General features: G+C 39.2%; 1 protein-coding gene across 2 annotated transcripts in view; it reads right to left on the reverse strand.

Annotated features, from left to right (window-relative positions):
- The window catches only part of kaznb (kazrin, periplakin interacting protein b), a 90,600-nt gene that overhangs the window by 13,449 nt on the left and 63,521 nt on the right, over positions 1-13,630 (reverse strand). For both annotated transcript variants that reach the window (XM_053315286.1, XM_053315287.1), the window contains exon 4: positions 6,982-7,089. In XM_053315286.1, coding sequence (XP_053171261.1) covers positions 6,982-7,089 — 108 coding nt within the window. The remainder of the gene's footprint in view (positions 1-6,981; positions 7,090-13,630) is intronic.

Raw genomic sequence — 13,630 nt, forward strand, 5'->3', positions numbered from 1 at the left:
CAGAGTATTCAACACTTAATGGTAATTCATCATGGTCTGCAGACGGAAATATGATAATCTAGTTCAGAACATCTATGAAAATGTACATGCTCTCCTTGAAAACAAATAACATGCTAATATAGTCTCTGAAGTAGATCAAAATAAATTGACCCTTCATTTTGTTGCATATATGTGCGTCTCTGTTGATGTGTGTGCATATTTGTGAGTGTGACCCGTGCAACAGTATATCTGTGGGAGTATACAGTATCTATGAGAACAGCTTACATTAATTAATTGCTTGTTGGTTTACAGTACAACTGGGGTCAGTGCAAGGATGTCATGTGAGGATAGCTGTAATTGATTTACACATCTATTATTCGCAGATTAGGCATGCCGCCAAGGACGTGCCACCAGAAGAGCACTGAGAACTTGGAAAAGGCTATTTAGATTTCATGAGCTGCATTTTGTAAGAAACGCCCTCACTGTCACTTGACACTAGTATTATTCTCTGTGCATGGGTTTAGTTTACATGAAGTGAATTAGCCACAGTTAACCAGGCCATCTTATGGCGGCTCTGGAGAGGAAACCGGAGGTCTTTGATTTATGCTGGCAAACATGCGACATAGAGGTAGTGAAGCACAATAATAGCTGTCCCTCTCAAACTCCACCCTCTTATTTCCTCCAGTTCTCATAGGTGAGCAGCCAATCAATACGCTCATGTTGTTTTGATTCAAACATTTAGTCTGTTTCAGTGCCCCGACTAAGCCCACAAGCTGACACAATTGGCAATTTAACACTTTATCAATTAAATTACAGTGTCATTAACTTGATCGTTAGAACTTGGCTGATGTGAAGTCTCCATAGTTTTAAGTGGAAAGTCTTAGAGGTTTCAAAAAACTGTTTCCCAGTTGTAGTGACGACTTGAATGTTTAAATGGACGCTATTTACAAAGTGGGGAAGACTTCAATTGATGTAACCTTAGAGCTCCAAACATGGTATGAGTCATTTATGTATGTATTTATTATGTTTCATGTTAAGTTGGGAGACTCACAAAAGACAGATTTTTTTTGAATGGCCAAAATGGTCAAAGATGCTGAGATATTATGACTTTTAGTTCCTTGTATGGGTCACGCTCCAAAAACAGTGGCTCAACATCCAACAACAATATTTCATTTGATCTTCCTCTGCCTGGCAATTCTATTTTAAACTCTATGCCCCCAGTTTGTAACTCAGGCTTACTGAGATTCCCCCAATGACATCAGTAGGTTTTGAAAGCTCCAACCAAAGAAAAGACAAGAGATTATGCAACTTTTGTCACATTACTCATTATAAGTGACCTGTAGTGTTATAAGTGTTTGCTCACATAATCATAAGATAAAAATGTACACATGCATAAAGCTGGTTAGTGACGTGTGTTTACACTTACAGTAAAAAGAACGTTTCCTGCCAACATCTTCTGAGTTTTGTTTTTTTCTTTTTTATACAATGCTGATTTCACCATCATCTAAATGTTATGCATGATGTGTTACTCCATTAAAAGCTGCATCCCAAATACACACTCAGCACATTGTATTAATTTGACTATACTTGATTTAGTCTGTTTTAAGTATGAACGCACTACATGCTCACAATCTGCTTAGATTTCATATGTAGAATGAATTTGAGACATTGAGATTCCAGCTTGTGGAAAGTGTGAATAAATGACTCAAACACTTTCCCATTTCCCAGTTTGGAGCTCTCTTGAACTTAACAGAAACCAGTCTCAAAGAGTGTCTATATTCAGTGTCTACGTCTGCTAGACCTGCATGACCAGAGCAACCAGGGGTGGGGTCGACCAACTTGTAAAGTCCACTGAGGAACAAAATGCCACAGGGCCTAGTGTCCCTGTTTTCAAGTCTGCAGTTGGGACTAAACATCTGTCAGAAACAGCAGGATCTGGTCTGCAGAGAACTGGAAATCTTGATGATTAGATACACGACCTCCCTCATGTCCTGGGGCAACAAAGAATAATCCCACAAGCTGCATAAGGTGCCTGCTCTGCAGCTGGAGCTGCTACAGAAGCTTGTGTATGAAACTTTAAAAGCCTTAGTAAGGAATTGTAAAACAAGGCAATAAAACCTGGTCTGTGCTCATCATTATTCAGTGTTACTCTTGTGGAGGTGATGAGAGTAATAATGGTGTCTGATTAGCTCATACAGAGCCTGAAAAGAAATGATGCTTAAAAAAGAAACCAAAACAAAAGAAAACAACTTAGTATATGGAGATGTGCCATATGTTGTCTCTAGTGGTTTTGGTGAAAGAGTACAACAACAAAACTGTGAGTCTGACGCTGAGAGTGATGGTACCATCTGTCTCGTGGAGCACAATCGGTCAAACTCATTATCTTCTGCAATTTTGAGTGGTGACCTCAGGGTGCAAAGTAGATCAGCTGCGGCAGTCATTGTCACGCAAAACACAGTGGGATCAAACTCATCTATATCCATTCATAAACTGCCATGAGCACAGCCAAGAGCGCAAATAAATGTATGGACACACACAGATACACACAAATATTAAAAAACGTAAACATAATTTCTCAAATGCTCTTCAATATAATCTAATATCTATCTATGTGTAACCCTAACCCTAACCCTCTATGAACATATTCAATAATCCATAATGCCTCTTCATATTCTGCCTGGTTCATACATTAATCCAAACATAAGAGTCAATGTAAATTATGCGAGCTTTAGTATGTCTGCTGAGCTACTAAAGTCTATAATACTGCACCATATCTGACCATATATCACTCTATTTATGTACAATGCTTATACAGTAGAAGATTAACAGATTACCATGTTATCCATAGGAACACATTATATCTAGGTCAGCATTTAGATCTTAAGTGAAACAATAATTAAAACTGGGATATGGAATAGATTTGAACACATTTACACTTAAAGGGTAGCATCAGAGGAATAACTCTGAGTGAGAACATATTTAACATGATGAAAGGAGTGCTCAGATTCATTCAGTAGAGTAACACATTGTTAAAAAATACTACATTAAAATGCTGTATTCAGGAGAAATACTTTTAGCAACATACTGTTTATTTAAAGTATCAAAACTGAAAATTATCATTATGTAGAATGGACCCCCTCAAATGTAATATTCTTATATGCTATATTACTTAATATTATTGTTTTTCTTAAATTATTGAGGCATTCAGCAACATTTTAATGTTGCAGCTGCTAGAGGTTAATTGGGTTAATTTGGACTAGTTTACAAACAATGTTTGGGTAGTTTAGTAATTAACAATGTATGATGTTTCATGAAGTGATGATGTGTTTTGAATGAAAACTTTTAATCTGCAAAATAACTAATAATGAACCAAACCAATAAAATAACCTGACAGATAAATGTAGAATAATAAATTGATTATTTCTACCTGAAATTTAGTAGAGTAATAGTGTAAAGTTGAAAAAAATGTAGAGCTACAGCAATTAGTTGATGTATAAAAAAAATATAATATAAAATAAAAAAATATCGACAACTATTTTGATAATCAACTAATCCTAATTAATTTATTGTTCAAAAAATAATGCCAGCTCCTTGTGTTCAGCCTCTTAAAGAATAAGTAAATTGTGCTATAGGAAATTGAAACTGACAGATCAAACAACTGGATTAATTGACAAAGTGTCAGATTAATCAATACTGAAAAGAATTAAAGCTCTTTTATGTCTGAACGTTAGTTTCAGGCATAATAAATTAACATATTAGTACCTCAAAATTGTACTTAAATTAATTCTATGACAAACATGGGGAGGGTTAGGGTTTTACAAATGAAGCAGTTTTGTTGTGATACGCAAATACCTCCCATACAATAAGTGTTTCACACACACATGAACTTGAGCCCACTCACATACCACTGACTCAAGCAGTTTCATGGCCTACACTATACCTCCAACACACACAGATGTCCTCGCCCCTGTTTCTCTTTTCCTATCTGTCTCCACTCTGTCACTCACCAGCCTTCCCCTCCTCCTTCTCGGACCTCATGTCCTCCTCAGCACAGACTCCGCTTGGCTCCACTGTCATCTGTGGTTTGAGCTCTCATAGCAGGTAAAAAAAAAAAAAGAGGAAAACACGCACACGTATACGTACAGACCAGTGCACACACCATTCAAACCAACACACACAATGCACCACTAAAGCTACCCGCTCCCAGCCCTGCTCGCTGAGGCTCCACCCAGACAGGTTACTAGGAAGTCGTCCGTCCCCTGAGAGTCACTCAGCTACATTTCCTGTTCCATTTCTTTCATTCTTTATTCCATTCTCTACTCTGTATGCGTCTTTCTTTCTCTACTACTTTCAACGTACATGATTTGGGACACACCTAGAAGGAGCTTTGACAACTTTCACACCGTCCACTCCCACTTTTCACCCCCCTCTGCCCCCCTTCCCACCACCACCCTCCTTGTACACACAAGGTGGAGGGGGAGGGGAAGACAAACTGTACCTTAGGCCTCAGGTAATGAACCAGGTGAGTCAGTGGACCTCTCACTCCACCTGATGGCCAAAAGCTAGCAGAGGACAGAGTGTGCAATTACACCCACCGACTAAACAGAGAACAATACACCCCTCTGTGTTTAAGCCATGCACTCCCTCTGAGCCCACAATGCTTTTGTAGCCTACATGAGTTTACATTACTCACTTCCTGAATGTGAATGTGTGTTTTGACCAGAGGAGGTAGGAATGTAAACTCTGAATAAAAATGCTGTGTGTGTAAACTCCAATAGAAACGGCTAAAAATAAAATGGGTCATGACAGCGCTGAAGTGATATGAAGTTCACGCTTCTAACCAAATTTCCTTTCAAAAAAACTTTGAGTTTTAGTGGTTTACTCTACACACCAAGATTGGATTATTAACATGAGCTCTCCCATGGTATCTTTAACTCTCCAGGGAGTTACAGTGCACTGCTCTCTTGCTTGTTGCTGAGTAAGGACATTGTGTCACACTGGGAAGATGGGAACTTGGATGTGTGTGGACACGATTACAGAGTAAATAAGGTTAAGTCTAGTCCAGCTTGCCTCACAGGGCTCTTTAGGCCTGACAGCCTAAGGCAGGAACAGGTGGCATGAGGAAAAAACAGATAGGGCTGCACCTGAATTAATTCTGCCTACAGAGCTTAGTCAGATATAAACTTATAATGGATTTTTTGGTTTATGAGCACTTGAGTAACATAAGCAGCATACTAAAGCATGAGTGAGTAAGCATAGTGTGTGTGTGTGTGTGTGTTTGCCTACAAGAAGAAGCTCAGTTAAACTCTTGCATTTAAGGACGTGACAGCAGTTCACATACACAGCAAGCGTGCCATTTGTCCTGCCTGTCAGAGGTTGACATTCAGCGTTTTAGCTCTGTCCAAACATCAGATGTGCTCTAACCAGATACTTGTCACACGAGGCAATGGATCTGTCAATCACACACTGACACCTCAAGGATTACTGTTGGGCTCATTCTCTCTGACTGATCAGGGCTGAGACATACGATTGCATAAATAACTCTTCTATAGTGGATATAATTAGTTCCTCATTAGAAACCCATGCATATATTGCAAGTACACAGCAGCTATAATATTCCATCACTATTATTACAGCTGTTAGAGTTCATAGAGGATAATTAATAGAGCTTTTACACATGCTAATTACACTCACTGATGCATTTTACTTGTCTTTTATATGAATAAGACATTTTTGACCAAATGTAACACTTCATAATACCAAGGTCATGCTGCAGCTCGCCTCTCAGCTACACTGAATCTTATTCACGGCATTGCTTTTATCCTGACAGTTCTTCAGTCTGAAATTTTCCACTCCTCAGTGTCCTTATTCTTCAGCTTAACTCCCTGTATCACTATGTCATTCATTTGCTTTGCTCACATTAAAGCCAGAAGAAATCCTAAAAGCCTTCTTTTTCTACCCTCTGCTCTCCTCGACTGTATTGCTCTTCTCTTCTCTCAGCTGCACACGGTTGACCTGTCAGTCTGCATTATCAGAGCTGGGGAGTGTTGATAGAGAGTTGGGACAGAGAGGCATTAAAATATTAGCTAGCCTTGAGAGAGAAGAGGAGGTGAAAAAAAAGAAAAAGGAGGTGGGAGAGTGACAGCATTGATGGGCACTGAGAGGAGGAGAATGAGTGACTTAGGTCACCACTTTCACTGCCCATTGTTGATGGAAATTACTTGAGGCTTGTCTAATAGTTGCTGAGCGTGCTCTGCCAGCTTCAAGGGACTAGATTGGATGAAAAGATTGGAATTACAATTACGGCGCAGACTTCCTGGTTTGGTATCAGTGCGAGAACAAGAGAGAATAATAGCAGCCATTATGATGAGAAAAAGAGGTGGACAAAGGCTTATAGATTAAGCAACAATACATATGTGATCAATAGCCTTTATGATCAATACCTTTTGTGGAGCGTATTATTACAGACTGGTCAGTTTGATTACCACACACAAGAGATGGAGAGTGACTATTATCTTGAGCTACACAGGCCTCCCTATAAAACATTTTATTCCTCAAACTGATGACAATGATTGGAGAAAATAAGTGGCCTTGCTGCGATGCAATAATTGCACATTACAATACAACTGCAGTGCAATGAACTTCAATAAAGCTCCATTCAGATTAAAGCAATTTGTAAAGTAAAATACTTTTCTCTGGCAAGAAGTCAATCAAGTTTCACAGTCTTATGCCAGCACCTCTACGCTCTGTGTCGGGTGACAGAACATGTTCTTTAGCCGCTGTAAATCAAAAGCCTGCAGTGAACGGTAAGGCCCTCGTGGCTGGGCACCAAGAGCTGTTATCCGATTGTTCTTACATTCTTAGCCTGGGCAGGCCTTTGCTCCAGAGTTAACCTCTCAGTCAAGCTGACAGCTCGGTGTCTTTTAACTGCCAGGATAAATCACTGTGCACACTTCCTACTGTCACCAAGGCAACACCTTGTATTTTCGAGCAATGCCATACCTTTGCCTAGCGAGCAGTCTGGAGTGCCAAAGTCCATCAAGCTGGATATCTCCGTTGGGTAGCACATGTCTGTCACTACTGTCTTCTGTCTGTGATGCACCGATGGATCTGCAGGGGAAATAAATTAAGAGTAAATGAGTCAGTTGAATACATTTTTTATTCACTCATCCAAACTTCTTATTCATCGTCATGCAGCCAAGTTGTTCTAATATCTCAATAACACTGTGTGTGTGTGTGTTTGTGTAGCGTATGTGTGTACAGCCGTGGAATCAGATGATTCATTCTGACACAATGTCAATTCAGCACACGCTTCTGAGCTTTCAGACATTGCAAATATGAATCTTTCCTACATATCCCTGGAGTTGCGATCATCATTTCAAAGCAACAAGACACAAACTGTATTAGTACTGATGCACACTTGTTCCATTATGACACAATGCACAGCTTACTTTTCCATTTTCTTTCAGTTTAGTCTTTTTTTTCTTTGTCTTTTCTATCTTCTAATAAAATCCATCCATTTATGTGATTCCATTATATCCCGCTGACCTATTTTTGTGCTCTATACTAATGACACTGAAGGACTCCTTGGGCTCATCTACTCATCATTTTCCCTCCTTTCATTTAGTTTTTCAAGAAGAAAATGTAAGTGAAAGATCGCTTTCGAAAATCATCAAGGTCTCCCTGTCCACCGCTATTCCACCACCTCATTTTCTAAATGGTTCACCCCCATGTGTAAAGTATGAAATGCTATAAAAGATGACAGTGGTTATTGAAGGCTACAATATCCTCGCTGTGCCAGGGACTGATTTTTGTTGAGTAGACACACCGTAGCATTATAATGGAAATGATTTCCTCCTGAAGTGGACTTTAGATCCTGCTATATTGATCTGAAATCTCCAAACTTCAAGTAATTCTGCTGACCTTGTACATCCTTATGAGGCTATAAATGTTGGATTTCGTGCCAGTTAAAAGGCATGACCACACCTCTGGAATAAGTGCAAATGCATTATGTAAATTAAACACGTTTTCTCGTTTAATCACAAATCTTGTTCATGAGTACAGCGACAGGCGTCTATACCCTGAGGGGTCTTCGGAGCTTTACCATCTGCACAACTACTCTTCCTCAACAATGATCTCATTCTTCTCTTCTAATCTGCATATTTTGACAGTTTCAATTCCATGGCTGCATAGTATTTATCAAGATGATGACCTTCCTCTCTTTTTCACCTCCTCTGTTCTCCTGACCTGTCTACTATTCAGGTGTCGTTATGCTGACCTTTTCTTCTATCTAATATGGAGATTGGAGAGCAGTAAGGCTCACGCTTGGCCGCTTTAAGGCTGCTTTACTTAACTCAAACAATAATTAGAGGGAGATGGAGAGGTGGAGGCTGCTGGCAGTGGGACAAATTCACAGTCAATCTATCTTAGCACTTAGTTGAGGGTGTCAGCTCTTTGTACATTTCGAAATAAGAATGTCAATACATACATTTACGGTCGTAACAACAACGACAGCCACTTTTAACCATAACGAACAATGCATTTTGGATATGTGAGCCTTCTCCATACATGTGTTTCATATGCTTCACCTTGGTACTCACTTGAGCTTTTCACCAGCTTAAATGGCCTCCCACTCCCAAAGGGTTTTGATTAGCTGGGTTCCATTGTATTTTTCAAGAGGAAAACACCCTGTCATTGTGTCTGTGTCGTTGCTGTAAGTATGCGAATGTGCACGGGACAGAATAGGTATATCCCAAGGGGTGAGCTGTATATCAAGCACCTCATTTATGCCTGACTGAACCTTTGCTGTGAGAGGTTAAAGGTTATAGAAATGATGAGGCCTAACTGTGCTGAACTGTCTGTAACCCAACTAACCAGTTCAGGCTGCGCCAGGCTATAGACCAATTTCAGCTAATGCTAAAACAACTTTATGTCTCTTATTATGCTTCATCTCTCAACAAAATTATCTGTTTGGACAATTAAGTCCATTGACTGATATGCTGATATCAAATGAAATTCACTATTAAAGTCAGCTGAAATGAGAAAACTGGTGACCAATTTATTGTTTACATTTTTAATGTCTGAAAGAAAGATAGAAATGTTTTGGCTGATGCTGTATTTCCTAAAATGTCCCTTTAGCCCCCAAGCCTCTGCAGGGTGAAGTTGTTTTGTGTGTTTGACTGACAGTTGCATGTGGTCTGATATTTTGAACTGCTCTCTCGCACTGGAATAAAAGGGCTTTAAATTGAAGCATCTCATTCTTATGGCGAATATACTGTAGATGACAATCAACTACCAAATCTACTTAAAAATATCAATGTGACTTTATGATCTAGTATGTTATGACATGATGAACTCCATCAGACCGAGAACCCTGCATACACACACAGGTGTTTTCACTTACATGAAATCACCAAACCTTAAGGTCTGTGTAAAGTAAGAATAAATATGTGTTCTGAGTTTGACATACCACAGAAAAGTGTGTTGTTAACCACCCTGCCAAATTTGAATGATTAAAAAAATCGCCAAATATATGAAATTAAGCTTCAAAGTTGTGTAAAAATCAGTCTCTTTCTCTGCTCCCAAACGCTGTGGGCGTGCCCACCGAGTTCGCTGAAACCCCCGCCCCCTACCTATCAAAGTCACCACCTCTACCAGAAACATGGATGCTACGTCTGAGCGCTTTCTCACTCAGCTGCTAGGTCGGCGGCTAACTCGGCAGCTAACTGGCTAACTGCAGACTGTAGTAGTAGTAGTGTGCATTGAATGTATTTATACCTCTACAGCAGCAGGGGCGGGTTTATGCCATTTATGACCTATTTAATGTGTTTAGAAGAAAATGTCTGAATTCCCTTTACACGGTTTTTAACAAACTTGAAAGAATAATAGGTGCAACAAATCTGATAGAAAGTTCAGATGTCAATCAAGCAAAGTCTGTTATTACCCACACAGTCCTTAGAGGAGGCCTAACCAGGTATAATAAGTGAAACACCTGTGTTGGTGTGCCATCAGAGTGTAGGACCTAATACTGGTAGTCCATTTTGTTCTGTATTGATTTCATTTTATCAGCTCTGAAGCAAGTTCATGCTGCAGTACTGATAGTCCAATTTCCCAATTGTGTTGTCTCCCATCAGACTGAATAATCTGCAATTTTTAAACATTTTGCAGTTCAATTTAATAAATGACTATTGGCTAACAGAATTAGATACCTCACTTAAAATACTTGTATTCCACCAGTGGTTCATCTTGAGATAGAAGCTGAAATTGAATAGCATATAGAGATGCTGAGTTAACAAACTTGTTATTGGTGACTGTTGCTTGTGAGTCTGGCTATCAGTCAGTGTCACAGTCATGCTGATGGAAGGACAATGACAGGACCACTTTGTACAAACATTTTGATTGGATATATATGTATATAAATATGCAAATAAGGTCTCCATTTATAGAGATGGATTCACAATGGCACGCCTACTTCAGTACAGTCAGAGGGCACCTTAGAAAGACCAGCAATATTAAAGGTGAGTTTTTCTCTTTTTTGATCATCCCTCTCAAGATATGCCCTTGAGAGGGAAGATATTATTTTACCAAACAAAAAAATAAGCAGTTTCACTTGGACTTCAGGGTTGTTGTTTTTTTTATAAATCTATTTTCTTTGTATTTGTGCTAGATAAAATAAGACAGATAAAGTAGGTGCACAACAGACAAACAGGAGATCTCTAAAAAGTGACGAGACTTCATTGCAAACAACAAGGGAAAAACATTACCCTGGTAGCTTCAAAAGGGGAAACAGCCACTAGTTATTAATGAGAATGTTGGGAATGTGTGACTGCAGAAACACCCCCAGGTGGGGTAGGAAGTCAAGAAAGGCTTCATCTGACACAAATTCCCCTCCTAGATAACAGTTAGATGAGGGATGCAGACAACACAGGACATGATAGAGAGGAGACAAAAACTCAGTGGGAGTCAGAGTGGGTATTCAAGCAGAAATAGGAGGCAACTATCATTGGTGTGCAGACAGCTCATCCTTGCCCACCCTCAGCCAACCTTTAATTAGTCTGGCATTCAATCTGTCAGCAGACACATTAATTTCTGTATCAGTCACTGCACCAGGAAAACATCACCACGCCGCTGTGTAGTCACAACACGCTGAAATGCAGTCCTGCTGACTGCAATGACATGGCTGCATGTATCACTCTGAGGGACTGAGACAAGCCTATACAGGAACCAATTGCAATAATTTTCAGTGACTGGAAATACAATGCCAGGCCATCCACTGTGTGTAAAAGAGCAGGCTAGGTTTGAGTGAGTGTTGATTAGTCCAGAATAGTCCCTCTGAAACAGTTGTCATAATGTTCATTGTTTTCCACATATTCTCAAACACTAAAATGTTTTATATTTGCAAAATATTGAAACTCAGTCTTTTTTGTTCCGCAATCATATATTTTATGAATTTAGCAGAGAGATTAGATGATAAAAGAAAGTATCACAACAAAATCATCTTTAAATGATAATTACAGTGGAACAAAAAAAAACTTGAGAGGTTTTATGGGTAAAATTATTCTGTCACAATCTTTAAATGTAAAGCCCTGAAGAAATTAACCATTTTTGTGATGCACAGTAATTATTCCCCATTGGCATGACAATAACCATAGTGTTCAAATTTCTATTATTTCCTCTCATGCATTTAAATTGACACAATGTAATGTGAGAAGAATTTGAAACACTATCTAGATGGAATTTCACAGCAGTGCCGGCAGTGAATAAATTAGCAATTGATGTGAAGCCTCTGGTTTCTAACCTGTGGCGCAAGACAGAGCCAGAAAGCCTCGGCTGGTTACATAAGACAATGAAATTGAGTTCGGTTGAGATATTTAGTGTTTGAATATTTCACAAGGGAGACTTCTCATCCCTGACCCTGACACTCACAGGTCCTTTCTGGTATTATCAGGCAGAGACACACAGAGCTCATCCAAATCCCAGTGAAAAGAGCGATTACATGGCACTCCCACAGCACTATGCTTCTGTACTGGTGGGTTTCATTAACAGCTTTTGACATAATTGACAGTGATAAATTGATAATAAATCTTTCCATATCTGGAGAAAGATATGAAATCAGGAAATTGTTCCAAAAATACTTTGTAAAGCCAGAAATTGACACATTGAAGCCTCCATAAACACTGGCTGTAAACATGTCAAATAATTATTTAACATCAGCAGTGAAATACTTTGGGGGAAAATTGAGTTAGTATTCAACACACTCATTAGCCCATAAGAGAGGCAACAGATAAATTTCTCCTTGGGGACAGATTAAAAGTGAAACCATATACTATATATCCAAGGTCGCCCTGTCCCGTCTCTATTATGCAAACCAAACGTGCAGCCAAAACACCGCAGCAAAATGTCATTCCTCTAACATTTTATTTTGCCTGGAGCTGAAAACTTACAGTCTATTAATCTGTGTTTATAATCATACGTGACACAGTGAATCAATACTCCCTGCGCTCACAGAACATTAGGCCTGAAAGGCTGCTCTGATCCATAGCCTCTGGATGCTGTCTCCATTAAGAGCACAACAGCAGCCTACCCTGAAGAAACATGTGCCAAAAAAAGAAAAAAAAGAAAAGCCCCTTCAGGGACACATCCATTACATCAATGAGGAGAAATTGCTGGAGGAAGATGAGTGTCCAGGGTTACCGGTGTTATGGATGGTGTTGCTCAGCTCAGCAGTAGGTGGTTTTATTGATGTCTAATGATGTCTGAATGAATGGAGGATTTGAAAAAGCAACATATTAAAAGGTGGAGGATTCTGAAATGCACTCACGAACTTTCATCTTTTTCAGTATTTTTTACCTGTAGCTGCAAAAATGTTCAATATACCAGCATTTTAATGTCTTATTAAATGTAGTAAAAATAGAATGGAGAGATTCATGTGGATCATATCAACTGAAGGATTGTGAGCTTTACGTACACATAATTTGAGTCAGTATTCAACGTGAGTAGACAAAGGCATTTTAGAAAAGAGTATCCTAGGAGTCACTAATTCAGAATCACATTCCTGACACTGCCACACCTGTTCAAAACAAGCATGGCTCAACTGTGTGGTTTAAAGACGCTCTGTCGTTATGATAAAACCAAAACATCTGGAGGGCTCAAGAGAGAGCAAACTGCCTAAGTTGATTATTCATAACAATAACATCAGAAAGACAAAGTTCCATAATTGATGTCTAACCTTGGCACCACTATGAGATGTTATAGTTATGCATCATCTGACTGACTCACACTGACTGGTATCATGATGTATGTTTGTTGATGAATAATCAGAGTGGGGCTGACCTGCCAAACAGGAATAGTAAGACACTGGAGCTTGACAATAAGTGATCTATGTACAGTGATTAAAAAAATGTACCCTTCATGCTGGCTATATCCAACAGATGTAAATATATGATAGATATAGGACACTCCATTGAGCATTTGTAATCATTATCATTGTGGCTCAACCAGTGAAAAATTGGAATCCATTATGGCCTAGATAATAAATGTTTCTATGACCCTGGAGGATTATCTACTGTTGGTCATACACTAGTTAATCCAACACAGCCTCCTCAAAAAGCACCATAGTGAGCTCAAGGTTTGGTTGGACCAGGCAGCATCT

The sequence above is a fragment of the Scomber japonicus genome, chromosome 3, assembly GCF_027409825.1.
Source record: "Scomber japonicus isolate fScoJap1 chromosome 3, fScoJap1.pri, whole genome shotgun sequence".
NCBI classification, from domain to species: Eukaryota; Metazoa; Chordata; class Actinopteri; order Scombriformes; family Scombridae; genus Scomber; species Scomber japonicus.